The 15,263-nt window shown below is 31.9% G+C and overlaps 1 protein-coding gene across 1 annotated transcript; it reads left to right on the top strand.

Annotated features, from left to right (window-relative positions):
* Positions 1 to 12,413: 12,413 nt before the first annotated feature.
* LOC127130441 (protein TWIN SISTER of FT) lies at positions 12,414 to 14,871 on the top strand. The gene is made up of 4 exons (XM_051059447.1): positions 12,414 to 12,632; positions 12,716 to 12,777; positions 14,487 to 14,527; positions 14,609 to 14,871. The coding sequence occupies exons 1-4, from the start codon at positions 12,429 to 12,431 to the stop codon at positions 14,836 to 14,838; spliced, it is 537 nt and encodes a 178-aa protein (XP_050915404.1). The 5' UTR covers positions 12,414 to 12,428; the 3' UTR covers positions 14,839 to 14,871.
* Positions 14,872 to 15,263: the final 392 nt, after the last annotated feature.

The raw sequence follows: 15,263 nt of genomic DNA, 5'->3' as shown, positions 1-15,263 counted from the left end.
TAGAATTAGATAAAGATCTCATTGAGTACAATGGAGGTAAGGATTGTCTAATACCCTCCCCTTGCTTAACCAACTCCTGAATCCTAATATCTCACCCTTAACTTTAGGTTTTATCATTATTTCTCTGTTCCTTAGGAACGAATAAAGGATGATGGCGGCTCTGTAACATTCCAGTCGTGATAGTGTGCTTGACAGTATAGAAGAAAATGACTATTTTCTAGGTTAAAATAAAGTTTTTTCGGGTAGCGTTGATGGGGAAGAAAATGAAGTTGCTCCTGGTCCTTTTGGCGTCGGTTAGGGTTGCAAAGGTGGGGAAGATGAGGAAGAGGGTTCATATTTTGAAGGGTCCCACACTTTTACTTATGGCATATGCTCATTGCCTACATCCTATATGGTTAGTGGGGAGCTCTTTTATTCTGAGGATGGGGGTTACGATGAAGACAGACGACAGTCAGTTTCTGTCTATGCTATTGTGACAAGGTAGAGTGGACCCATCGTTGTCCCTCTATTGAAAACAAATTTCATGGAAATCTTGGTTCTGGTGCTGATAGGAAGCTTCCATTAGTTAAGGAAATTCCAGTCTACAAAGTGTTCCCTGACTCATTTTTAGGTCTTTTTAATGCTAGAAAATTAGGTTACATCCCATAAAATTTAGACGCCACATATGGAGGTGCTGGGAATAATACTATTTCTCTCTTATCCCTTAGGTATAAATTCGCTCCTCTCTCACCATTGGGAGCGTGTGCAGGCTGTTGTGGAAAAATGGGATGGGCCTCAGATCATGACCCACTTTTAAATAGCTCCAACATATTACGTGTTTCGGGTTGGGCTTTGATCAATCCTTTTATCTCTTGTGATTCGCACCGCTGTTTGGCTGATAATGGCACCCCCTTGAACCAATTTTTTTGAATGATTTTTTATGTTGATTCCTCTTCTCAATTGGCTTTGGAGAAGTCTAATATATTTTCTAGGCGGATAATATTAATCATCCTCTATCTGTGGGCGTTTTCATTCGAAGCTTGGTGAAGAGCTGGCCTCTCCTTTAACTTTGATTATTTATTTTCCTTGCTCTCTAATGCTAGTGAAACTAGTGATTATTTTACTCTACTGATTTTTCCATCTTCTTCTCCATTTAGGAGCGTGAACCTAGAGATTAGAGACTTTAAAGCCCCACATTATGACTGGCCTCGTTTAGGTGGCGTTGTTTTCTGTTCTCTCTCTAAGGAGGATATTATTGGACTTACTACTCCTTACCTTTATTGTGAGATCAATTGGGTGGTTTCTTTAAGTGAGGGAAATAGGAGTCTTGACCTTGGTGGTTTTAATCATTCTTTCTTCAAGAGGCTTTGGCCCCTTCTTAGGGATGATATCAGGGTTATGTTTGACTAGTTTCATCAATTTGTGTCTCTTCCATGTAGATTTTCCTCCTTCTTTGTTACCTTGATTCCTAAAGTTGATTCTCCTTATCAATTGAGGGAGTTTTGACTTATTTCCTTGGGGAGTCTCTTTATAAGATCCTTTCCAAAGTTCTTCTGGCTAGGCTTTCTAGTTTTATCTCTCCTAATCAGCCAACCTTCCTTAAAGGAAGGCTCTTGGTGGATGAGGTGGTTGTTGTTAATGATATCTGATATCAACGCCTTCTTTTGAAGAAAGTGAAAGAATAAACGAAATGCAAGAATAAATTATTGCACTTAAATAAAAGAATTCAAAAAATTGATGAATTGATTGAGGAGATCGCATTATTAAGCAAATGGATGTGAAGACAAGGTTCCACCACTATCTTATGTTTTGGTGAAGACAAAGGATCTGGCTCAGATGCGTTATCATAGAAGAAAAAAGCTTAAAGTTTCAATAAATTAATTATGTTGAAGTTTGGTACTCAAGTAACCTTCAAGACATTGGATAAAGATGAATTGATATTGAGCTAAAGGTATTAATTGCAGTTACATTATGTATATCACTTTATGAGCTCACAACAAATATTACAATTTCATCTCCAACTTATTTGCATCTTTAAAAATCATTTGAAACCAAACCATATTGTTACAAGTTGTATCTTAACTTTTTTAAACAGATGTAACCGGTTACCCAAAACACGTAACTGTTTATAGGCACGAAAACAAGGTTTAATTTTTAAACGTTGCAGTTGTAACTGGTTACACATTAAAGCAACATCACTTTTTCATATATCTTAGTGTTCTTTATTTTTCTGCTTTTATTTTCAGCACTATAATATTCATAATAGTCCCGGAAAAATAAGAACAACATCAATATCGCTCATAATCGAGAAAAATTCAATAATAATGGATAATTTAATTCAACCCCCCTAAAGAAAGGTATACATAACCTATTATTTACAAAATCCCCTATAATCCCTATAGGGATAGAATCAAAAGTAATCAAGGAATCTGCGGTGATACCTATATTTACAAAAAAATCAACGCAAGAATTTTCTTCCCTAAATATGTGCATGAAAATAAGATTTGTAAAGTTAGTTTGGCTAGTACTCTCCAACCATTTGTTCCGAAGACCAATTGGAATCAATCTTTGGTTGGAGCAATCTTTGACCACCAATAAACAATTTGTTTCAATCCAAATCTTTCACCAACCACGAGATTTGGAAATGTCAAGCGCTATCATCACAACTAGGAACTTTGTAGTAACTGAAGATCATGTATGTAAATTCTCCGCAAAAGCGAGCATAGAATCCCCACTGTTGTTTCTAAATATTCCGCCACAACCACTGTCATTGGAATTCGAACAATAAGAAACATCACAATTACCTTTAATCCACCCCGAGAAAGGAGGACACCACAAAACTTCAGTTATAGTTGGTTCTGCTAATGCTTTATTATGCAAGGATTTTGTTGAGTTAATTCAGGCTGAATTTGAAATGAGTCTGGTGGGAGAAAGTAGGTTCTTTCTTGGGATTGAAATTGATCAACATTCAGAAGGAACATACATCTACCAAAGCAAGTATACAAGAGAACTTCTGAAGAAATTTAACTTGTCAGAATGCAAGCAAGCAAAAACTCCAATGCATCCTACATGCATTCTGGAGAAGGAAGAGGTAAGTAGTAAGGTAAGTCAGAACTTATTCAGATGTATAATAGGCTCTCTCCTTTATCTAATTGCTTCTAGACCTGATACTTTATTCAGTGTTTGTTTGTGTGCTCGCTTCCAATCAGACCCTAGGGAGACTCACTTAACTGCTACTAAGAGAATATTTAGGTATCTGAAAGGTACTACTAATCTTGGTTTTTTATAGAAAATCAAGTGAATACAAGTTAGTAGGTTATTGTGACGTTGACTATGCTGGATACAGAATAGAGAGGAAAATTACTTCTGGAAGTTTTCAATTTCTGGGAGACAATCTGATCTCGTGGTCTAGTAAGAGGCAGTCAACAGTTGCACTTTCAACAGCCGAAGCTGAGTATATCGCAGCTTTTGGATACAACACTCAGATACTCTAGATGAAGAGTCAGCTGGAAGATTATCAGCTTTCTTAGAGTAACATTCATATTCTTTGTGATAATACTTCTTCTATTTGTTTATCCAAGAATCCTATCTTGCATTCTAGGGCTAAATATATTGAGATTAAACATCACTTTTTAAGTGACTATGTTCAAAAGGGTATTTTCCATTTAAAATTTGTTGATACAGACCATCAATGGGTTGATATCTTTACGAAACCCCTTGCTGAGGATAGATTTGTTTTCATTCTGAAAATTTTATATATGGACTCTTTTCCAAAATGAAAAGGTGTTATCAGAATGTTAAGCTTCCAGAACTCTTGATTAGGTTCTGAGAATTTAGTGTTGTTTGATTCTGAGACATGAGCTTTTTGAAGTGGGGAAGTTTCATGAATTAGAAAGGTTCTGATCAAAAGCAATCTTATAGATTTGTCTTCTTGATTCTGAATAGTTATTCCATTTAATGGTTGTCATTTTGTTTGATATCATGTGGTTCTTAGTGGTGACATTTGTTCCACTTTCTGAGCATGTGTGATAATGTCGTGACACATTGGGTTTCTCCTTCTTGGAACTAGGTTAAAACTTGTATGTTTCCCCCCTATGACGACGTATCTCTTGTTTTCATCTTTACTAAAATATTTATATAAACCCACTTCACACACATTCCACACTACGCTCACAATATTCCCACACTATTTTCTCTTTCAAACTGCCAACCTCTCTCTTCTGAACCACCGAAGAAAAAGAAGAAGGTGGAAATGGTTAGGGATGATGTGCCTCTTAGTGAGCTCTAGAAAGCAACAATTATGAAGGATACTTCTGGTGTTTCCCAGCAGTCATCCAAGGCATCTGATGCACCCATTCATGGGAAGTATCCTACGGCCAGAAATTTTTTTCCAAAAAATGTCTTACTATCATCACCACCTACATATCCATCTAACACCTTCTCAAGTCCAAATCCAATATTTTTATCTTATCAACAACAACATTTACTAAAACTTGGTTATATAACCACTTTAGAACCTGTTGCAGAAACTCCTATAGTTTCTGAAAGTCAATTACTCATACAACAACAAAACCACAAACACCACCTCGTCCAATTCTTTCATCACCCATTACATCACCATCTCAAAGTGTTTCTTCTCCCCAATCTTAAAATCCAAATGAGACACCTATATAATCTCTTTCGAGAGATTCTGGTGACCAAAGCTTATTCAACTTCGAACCAGAGCATGATGTATCTAATTCTGTTAATGTTAAACAATATTCAGAACATCCCTCTCTTGTCATTCCAAATGTTTATGGGCCAGACTTTAACCCCAACATCACTGATATTTCTGTCATATATCCTAGCCAACCCAATGTTGGTAAGATTTTAAAGAAATTTGAATCAGATTCAAAAAGTTGTGTTCACACTACAATGTGGACTAGTGTTCTATCCACTAATCCAGCAGGGAGTGATGTTGCCTGGGAAGCCTATCAGAGAAGGGTTAATTCCAAGATTTTAAATCTAAAGAACTTTGGATACAAAGTCTTTGAAAGGAATTTCCGTTCAAGGTTTGAACCTACAATGGAAGTCTTACAGTTACAATGTGCTTCATTATATCTTCCTGCTCCTAAAATTAAGGAAGAAGCAAAGGAGATCGAGGAAGCTTCTGGACATACTGAGGTAGTCATGGAAGATGTTTCTACTCAGATTGACAGAGGAAAGCAAGTTCCTTTTGAAGATCAACAGCAAGCTCAAGACAGTGAGCCAGAACAATAAATTATTGTTTCTGAGAATTAAAATGTTGTTGGAACTTCTTCTGGGATAATTCCTGAAGCAATACTGAAGACTCTTTCTAAAATGAAGGAAGAAAGTGCTCTTGTCAGACAGCGCTTGGACAAGTAGGATCTTCTGTTCTAATTGATTCTCTCCAGACTGTTGCCTCCTCCTCCGCCTCATAACCCAAACCTTTAGCTTTTCAAAATTTATGCATTTTTGTGTTATTTTGTATAAGTGTTTTTGTTTCTGTTTTGAATATTGTTTTACTAGTATGCCTTTTGGAATTTGGTATCAACAAAACCATGTTGTTTCCTTATTTTATTTTGTCTATGTATTTTTGATCGATGACAAAGGGGGAGAAACATATTTGATTTTCATATACTTATGTTCGTGAATCAGAACCCAAACAGTTTTAATGTTTCTACTAACAACTACTTCAAAGCATATTTTGTTAGTTGTTTTTCGGGGAAAGTCAAGAACATTAGAAGCTCTTGAAATGTTTCAAAAAGGTTTTTAACCAGGCTTTGAAGCTCTTTCAAAAATAACCATGCTTCTGAAGTAAAGCTCATCAGAGTGTTGAATTTGACAACCAGTGTTCTGGATAAGGTCAAGTAACATATGAAGACAAACCAGGTTCTAATAGAAGATCATTTTGGTTCAGCAAAAAGGTTAATCAGGAAAGTGTTCTTTCAATCTAATTTTATCTTTTCGAGATTGTACATCTCATGGGGAGATTTATGCTTTTATGTGATGTATCTTTCTGTGATTACCCTGTACAAAATTGTTCATCAAAATACATGGTTTTGTCATCATCAAAAAGGGGGAGAATGTTAGAACAAGATTTAGTTCTGCATATATACCTTTGAGTTTTAATGATAATAATTTTGGTACTCTAATGGTTTGTTATTGTGTAGCTTTAATAGCCCGTTTTGATTCTGAATTTATGACGTGTAACATCATCAGTTTCTGCTTCTGCGTTGAATCACTCTTAAAAAGTTTTGAAAGACAGTATGTTACTGTTGTAATGTTCTTTCTGCTTATGTGTTGATTCACTCTTAAGAAGTTCTAAAAGACGCTATGTTGTTGTTGCAATGTTCTTTTTGCTTTTGCGCTGATTCACTCCTGAGAAGTTCTGGAAAGAAGCCATGTTACTACCATAATAATATCTCTGCTTCTGAAGAATGGAAAGCTTTTGAAGTTTTGTTACTTAGTTGAAGACTCTGAATATCTCAAGTCAGACATTGTCAAGGTTCTGACTGAAGATTCTGAGGATTTTGAAGTTTTGTTATTTATCTGAAGACTATGAAGATCTCAAGCCAGAAGCAAACGTGGTTAAGGTTCTGACTGAAGATTCTGAAGATATTGATTTCAGCTTTGTGTTTCTTTTCTGCATGCTTCATCAACTTTTCATCAAAAGCCAATGAATTTGAAGATAACATCAAAGTGGATACGTGATCAAATAGTACACAACACAAATTAAAAATATTCCTTCCACTCCTAAAAATGTGGGTGAATGACAATACTATTCTTCACACCTGTCACTAATCCGTTAGTGGGAAGTTGCTCTTTTGGTATCCCTGATTTTCCCTTCAACGGTCTCTTTCTTATACTATATAAGTAGGACTTGGAGACTTGAAGAATATGTTAATGTTGCTACAACATTTTACAAGAGTGTTTCTACGTGAAAAACTCTTAAAGTTGTGCATACTTTTGTTTAAGTGATCATATTTTATTTGTGTAAAATCTGCTTGTATAGAAGCAACTTGTAATACAAAATCTATATTCAAACATGTTTGTTTGATTTCCTTAAGGAGTATAAGTTATTGTCGGATCCTTGAGAAGAAAAAGAAAGTTGTTCTTTGTGATTTCCTTAAGGAGACTAAGTTGTAGTTGGATCCTTGAGAATACAAAGAAAGTCGTTCTTTGTGATTTCCTTGTAATCTGTTTGATTATAGTGGATTAAGATCTTGTGTATAAGGTGAAATCACATTGGCAGGTGGACTGGAGTAGCTTTGATTTCAAGCGAACCAGGATAAAAATTCATGTGTCTTTCTCTCTTTGTTCTTTTGATTGTGTGGAGTTTTTGAGTTGGTAAAAAAAATTGGTTTTAAAACCAAATTAAAACACCCCATTTCTTGTGTTTTCGACACCTTCAGAACCCACAAAGCAACCCTTCTAAACAACCCTGTTGAACTAGTAGGGCTTTCATCTTCAAGCGCCACAAAGCAAAATTGTTCACTCCAGTGAACTTTTCAATCTCATACTTTGTTAATGGAATCTTCTTCACGCTCACCGCACTAATTTATTGTGAAAATGATACCGGAATCACAAAGTATAATCGGTTTCTTAATCGACAAGAAACCCACAAGGGTAGAAAGAAGGGAAGCAGGAAGAACACAACAAGTTGGTTATAAACTGTTATTCTTTACTTTCTCTTTGAAACAAGATTACAAGTGTTATAGAATAGAAAATAACCTCTATCACCCTAATTATGATTTGCGTTATGCAATGATGAGAGACTAGTATGCTATTTATAAGAAAACTAACACACTAAACTAATGACCTTTTACACACAAGTCCATTACACAAGTTAACTCAGAGAACAAGTTAACTTAAACAATTGAGCATAACAAACAGGCCCAATTCGACATACTAACAATCCTAGCATACTTCGACTACAATATGTGAACAGACTTCGACGACATGCTAATGATCTTGTCGGATTGTCAAACCAAGAAGCTAACATTCAATCATATTAGAGATCGATCCAATATCTCACAGTAATATTAATACTTAACCATTTTGGAAAATTTCATGACAAAAGCATTTTACATTATTAAATGTACATATTTTCCATCATACATGTCTAAGTGTTGCTATATCTATAAGAAAAATTGTAACTTTTAATTTCCAATATAATTTGAAATATTTTATTTTATTATATCTTCTATATAATATTATGTACATCTTTCTTTATTTTTCTTTATTTTTCATGTAAGAAAATTAAACACCAGAAATTAACATCTAGACAAAAAAATTATTAGGCTTCCCCCTTCATTCGCTTTGCATGTATAAGGTCTTAGCAAAGACTCTTGTGAATAGATTGAAGTTTATTCGCTTTGCATGTATAAGCTATTTAATCCATAATATGGGTGAATGGCATAACAATGTGTGGATTTGTAATTTAGCTCAGACCATTGATGTGATCATGTGCATCAACGCATCTGAGCAACAATAAAAGTTGTGGGATTGCATTCGTTGGGCTCTCGAGCCCTAACACAGTTACTCTTTCAGCAGTGGGTACATTTAGCTACTTAATCTCTGGTCCAAGATGTTGCTTGATAATAGTTTCATTGTCGCTTGCAATAGACTTTGGCAATCGGCAACTCCGAATAAATTTTGGATGTTGTCTCCTTTAAGATAGGCTCCCTACAAGGGAAAATATTTGGCAACACACATCCATCTCTTCTTTTCTTCTCTTGTCGCATCGCCAAGGTTCTTTGGAAAGATGTAATTTTGTGGTTGAAATGGTTTATGGCTTCTTGGGAGGACGACGAGGTTCAAAATTTCTCCTCTTTCAACAAGATTGCCAAGGGCATAAAGAACTACATATTTTCCCACATATTTTGACTGGCACATGCTGAAGCTTATGGTCGGAAAGGAACAATAATGTTTTTATTAGGAAGATAGTTAATCGCTATGAGATAATTGATGATATCAAGCGCATTACTTGAGTGTGGTTTATAATGTATGTGGGTTGGCTCATATGTACTCGTTCTGTGATTGGTTAAATTGCCAGCTCATATGTTTTTCTAGATTGTAATGGTTGTTTGATATGGGTTTGAATATCCAGCATTATTACAAATAATATATTTTATAACAACAGGTTCACCTCACCCAATAAAAAACTGAGGTAAATTTTCTAGACGCGCACACTTTTTTTTCAAAAAATTACCATATAATCCCTCAATTGTTTTAAATAATCGAGGGATAAACGAATTCAGAGGACATGCTTCAAATCCCAACAACTGGAATTTACATATTTTTTTTAAAGTGGCGATTTCCTTCATATTTTATTTAATCCAATAATAAATCATTATTCACCTCGGTTAGATTTTCCAACCGAAGTGAAATAGTTTAATGTTAAACATACACATATCTTACCTTGTAGAGTTGAGTTTCACTTGCCTAAAACAACACACACATAACTCTAATGAAGAGTCCTAAATACATACACTACTACCAAAAACACATTTTACCTCGTTTAAAAAAGAGCTCTTACCTCGATTTCACAGGCAAGGTAACGAAGGGCGTCATGAAAAGTTTACACTTTACCTCTTGATTTTAAAAAACCGACGAATATTGTGTAAAGATCATGGGTTTGATCCCCATGGATACCTTTTTGAAATTCTGAAATGGTGAAAACATGTTTCCCCTCGGTTTTGACATTTAACCCACATATATACGGGAATAGATTGTCTCCAGTGGAATTTCCACGGGATTATGTGCAGTTTAAATCCTATCATTTAAATTTAATACATATTTTTTTATTATATTCTTAACATTAATTTTTATGGTTGAGATCTCACTGGACTATACAGTCACGGGAGAGGATCTGTGCCCTAGATATATCACATTTTCACCTCGGTTATCTCAAAAAATCAAAGGGTAAAACAATTTTGAGTTTATTAAATATAACGTGGATTGTTTATTTCACTAAGCCCAATATAGAACATATAACTTCTCAAAATTGGTTACGAAAATAATTATATGAACAATTGTGTTATATTTGAAGAACAACTTATATTGATTAGTAATTTTGAAGCATTTTATAACTCACCATTCATCTCACGTTCTTTTATGGTTAAAATATCTTCAGTGTTTCAAGTTATTTATTCAACACTTTCTTTTATACTGATTCATTCTTAAAAACATAAAATTTGATGCTTTGGAAAATGAACAAATATGGAAGAAAGTTGAACGAAAACTAGAAGTATTGAAAATATTTTAATGATAAAACAACATGAGATAATAATGAGTTGTAGAATGCTAAAAAATCATTAATCAGTGTAACATAAGATCCAGATACAACATAATTTTTCTTATGATTATTTTCGAAATCAATTTAATAGGTTATATATTCAAAGAGAGATTAGTGAAATAAATAACCCACATTAGATATAATAAATTCAACTTGACAAAATCAGATGAGAGATGCACAAAGAACAACAATAACAAAAACAACAAGAAGAACAACAACGTCGATAACAACATCAACAACAACGTCAATAAATAACCTATAGGGTTTAGGGTCTCAACAACAAGAACAACAACATCGACAAAACAACATTAATAACAACAACAAAAACAATAAAAAAACCTCTAGGATTTCAGATCTCAACAACACAACAATAACAAGAACATAAGTAGTGATGTTTGACGTACCAAATATCTGAAAAAGAAATAAAAGAAAATGATTTTGATATCTGAAGAAAAAACGAGAGCACTAAACAAATAACATCTTCGTATTGAAGATGGTATGTGTTTATGACTCTTGTTGTTTAAGGCTCTTTTGTTAAGGGCTCTTCATTAGATTTATGTTTGTGTTGTTTAGACAAGTGAAATTGAATGCTACAAGCTAAAGCTATATCTATCAGAGAAACAAATTCACCTTGGTTGGAAGGAAAGTCCAAGTGAAAGGTGACGTATATTTAGATTAAAAATAAAATATTCAAGAAGGAGTCACTTTTAATGAGATAAGAACATAAACAAAGCTACTGGGATTCGAAGCATGTACATCGAATAAGTTTACACATCGATTTTCCAAATAACCGACGAAATATATTGTATACTTGTTTTGACAAAAAAAAATAGGGTGCGTCCAAGAATTATACCTCGGTTTTTCGATGCGCGAGGTGAAATCGTTGTCATAAAATGTATTATTTGTAGTAGTGATATCATCCTCCAACAAATGTACATAAAAAATTAACAAGATTTTGATGAAAACTAAACCATATCAATATATATATATATATATATATATATATATATATATATATATATATATATATATATATATATATATAACACCCATATTTGTTAGTATAATGTATGTCTTTTTCTTTCACATGTTATGAATATGCTCTCAAGCCTTTCTCGTCCTTTTGCATTTCTGTCTTACACCACAAATTCTAAAATAAAGTGTAAGAGATGATACAATCATTATCTCCTCTCCTATAAAATTTTATGGTTGAGACCAAATCAAAAACTAAATGTGTAGATAGCCAAGTGTAAATAGTGAGTGGTGAGGGAATCCAAGTGTTCCCTTTATTCTAAGGTGTATTCTGTACTATATTTATATTCCTTACTCGCTGACCATAAATTCAATTTTCTTCAACTTGTAGTGCCTACGAAAGAGTAAAAGATTGAGAGAGTATCTTATATGTGGCCAAGGATTAAACTACTCTTGTTAGTGCTTCTATCGATTTGACATACAAAGGTAAATTGAAGTTTAAAATTGTAGACTTCAACTAAATAGTTTCCATAAAAAAAAATGTCTAAGTGTTGCTATATCCATGAGAAAAAGTGTCATTTAGCATATGTTTTATTGTATTTTAAATTATCAAATACGACAATATCTATCAAATTGTAAGAGTAAAATATATTTTTTATTAATAAAAAAATAATTTTATTTAAATGTATTTTTATTTGTAAGTGTAAAATAATAATAATAACTTTAAATACTTTTTATTTCTAAAAAAAAATCCTTTTATTTAAATAAAATATTTATTTGTAAGTGTAATATAAAAAGAGTAAAATATATTTTATTTTCCATTTTTATTATCATAAAATATATTTTTTACTAAAAATAGTAAGGGTCCACCTTTCCACCATTTTTTAATGGTCCATATATATTAGACACACGAATATTAAATATTCAAGAAACATTTATTTTGCTATTATTTTATTTAGAAGAGATGCTCCTATTTACACTCACGTCCATTTTTGAAAAATAATAACAAATACATTTAAGAAGAGGATAATTAAAATAGAACAACGTAGAAAGAAAAGACAGAATCTATTGATGACAAGTGCTCACCTCATGAAAGGGAAATCCAAAGCATATATAAAAGCATGAGCATAGTAGAGTCAATGAGCAAAATCATCAAAGCATATAAACATTATTAATCATGCGTATGAAATCATCGAATCCTCTCGTTGTTGGTAATGTAATTGGAGATGTTTTAGATCCATTCATAAATTCAGTATCTCTAAGAGTTGTTTATGAAAATAACAAAGAAGTGATCAACAGTGGTGAGCTCAAACCTTCTCAAATAGTGAATCCACCAAGAGTTCAAGTTGGTGGAAATGACTTCAGGACTCTTTACACTCTGGTTGGTAAACATAATCTTTACATTAATTCTTTTAATATTTAAGGTTTTGTTTCTAGGGTTGTTGAGTTTGTGGAACTTTGCAGGTGATGGTGAACCCTGATGCACCAAGCCCTTGTAATCCTCATATGAGAGAATACCTGAATTGGTAACTTATAATTAATAATTACACTCCATTTCTTTATTCAATGTTTTTTAATCATATATATATATATGCTTATTTTATTTGATCTTGAAATTTAGCATATTCATATATTTATTTTGTTACAGGTTTAGGTTTGATAAATATTATGTCATTGTATTGTTTTGTTCAATGGCATGCACGTGTGGTGCTTCTGAATGTCCTTCATATGACAGCATAAAATTTGTTGTATCTTTTCTTTTTGGCAATTGTTGCATAACATTGTCTTTTCTTTTTGGCAACGGTATAAAATGTTGTCTAAGGTTTTCGCTACTCTTTGTTACTTTGAACTGTTGCCAAAAATAAAAAATGTTGTTGTGAGTGTTTAGGTATAAGTTGTTTCTAAGAATAAAATCTTATATATTTTTTAATTATTTAATTATAAAATTTATTTATTACTATAAATGACGAGCTTAGTTGTAGTTTCAGACTTTCTACTTTAGCTATACAATATAATTAATCTTCATATTTTAAATTCAATAATTATGATCTCCCTCCCTCTAACATATTTCAACTATTTATTCATAATTTTTAAAAATTTGTCATTTGTGTAAGGTAACATGTTGATTTTGAGTGTAAATATAGGAGAGAAAAATAAAAAACTGTTTGAATTTAAAATAAAGAAATTAAAATATTAATCAATCAAAAATGATAAAAGATTCCCTTTTTAAACACTTTTTTGAAGTTCATATTAGATGGACCCATGTGTTTTCCTTTTCAAAATAAGATTGTTGAAATAAAGGTTTATTTGAAAGGAATAATTTAAAAGTTTTAGAAAATAAGAATTTAAGACAATTCAGATGTTTCGATAATATTCTTTTTTTTTGTATGGGAAGAGTAATAAATTTCTTAATTTATAAATTGTGTTGGAATTTTTATAAAATTTCAAAATATGATCATTTTGAAAGATTTGAAAAAACATAGGGGCCGATTTTCAATTATTAAAAAAAATTATAGTGATCAATTTTTAATTTTATTACTTTTTAAGGACAAATATACAAAATAAATTTAATAAAGGAACTCACTTTGATATTTGTTTTAACTTATTGAAAAGGATTGTTTCTCTTAAAGCATCATGGTGCTCTTTGATCCTTGGGGACTCTCATTTTTTATATGTATTAATATATCGTTATTGTTTTGCTATTAAAAAATTGAAATTAATATTTTATAGAGAGAATAAATTCTAAAGTATTGATTTTTATATGGAATTTAAAATTCAATAAATTAAGTTTTGACAAAATATTAATAAAATCTATTCATTTTAAAAATTCTCCAAATAATAAAATTTACATATAATAGTTTAAGTTATCGACAAATGCAACCAAATTTAAGTCCTCTACATGATCATAGCAATATAATAATTTATTCATAAAATAAAATAAAAATTCATGAATGATGCCTGTCAACATAATTTATTTTTTGGATAAGCTGCTAGTTAATGTAATTGTTTGCTTACTGATCTTAAAGCACTTCTTAATGACTTAAATATAAAAATATTGTATTAGGAGTTATTATTATTATTATTATTATTATTATTATTATTATTATTATTATTATTATTATTATTATTATTATTATTATTTTGACTCAAATATTTCAATTTCATGAAAATTCTCAAAATTGAGTTGTTCAAATTTTAATAATTTTTTTCTTTCTTTCCTTGAATCCTTATTTAGGATGGTAACCAATATTCCAGCAACTACAGGAACAACGTTTGGTATGTGAACAACTTTCAATTTTAAAAAACTCCTCCAAATTCAATTTCAGCTTCAAAAATAATATAGTTTTGTATTTGTAGGGCAAGAGATAGTGAGCTATGAAAGTCCAAGACCAACATCAGGAATTCATCGTATCATCTTTGTGCTGTTTCAACAACCTTGTAGACACACTATATTACCACCTGGATGGCGACAGAATTTCATTATTAGAGATTTTGCAGAAATTTATAATCTTGGATCACCTGTTGCTGCTCTCTATTTCAACTGTCAGCGACAAAATGGTTCTGGTGGAAGGAGGATGATCATATAATAATTAATCATTAGTTATAATTTAAACATATCCATATACAATAATAGAGGATATGTATAATTAAGCAAACAAAGTGTCATGTCACCATCATGTTATTATAACTATTAGTATAAAAAAATTCATAAAAAAAAACTATTATAATAAAAATAATAATAAATGCATTTGAGCAGGGACTATAGAACTTAATTCAAAGAGTTTGTTAGTTGTTTGGTCTGAGGTAATCTTAATAGTTTGTTATTAGTTTGTTATGATTTGTTATTAATTTGTTAAGGTTGATTATATTTTCAAGTTCGGATAGTTTGTTAGAATTTGTTCAGTTTGTTAGGATTTTGATGACTTCTCGGCAGTAATAAAAGATTGAATTCACGGGGATTGTGTTCGAACAAGCTAACAATTGTGCAATGTAAAGGAAAAACAATAAATTG

This window comes from Lathyrus oleraceus, chromosome 3 (assembly GCF_024323335.1).
Source record: "Lathyrus oleraceus cultivar Zhongwan6 chromosome 3, CAAS_Psat_ZW6_1.0, whole genome shotgun sequence".
NCBI classification, from domain to species: Eukaryota; Viridiplantae; Streptophyta; class Magnoliopsida; order Fabales; family Fabaceae; genus Lathyrus; species Lathyrus oleraceus.
Note: the sequence above shows the minus strand (reverse complement) of the source record. Positions and strands in the feature narration are given on the sequence as shown.

Excerpts from the sequence above, each read along its gene's own strand:
- LOC127130441 (XM_051059447.1), top strand. The coding sequence starts at position 12,429 with ATGCGTATGAAATCATCGAATCCTCTCGTTGTTGGTAATGTAATTGGA. Across the intron at positions 12,633-12,715 it reads TCAGGACTCTTTACACTCTG|GTGATGGTGAACCCTGATGC; the intron begins GTTGGTAAACAT and ends GGAACTTTGCAG. Across the intron at positions 14,528-14,608 it reads AACTACAGGAACAACGTTTG|GGCAAGAGATAGTGAGCTAT; the intron begins GTATGTGAACAA and ends TTGTATTTGTAG.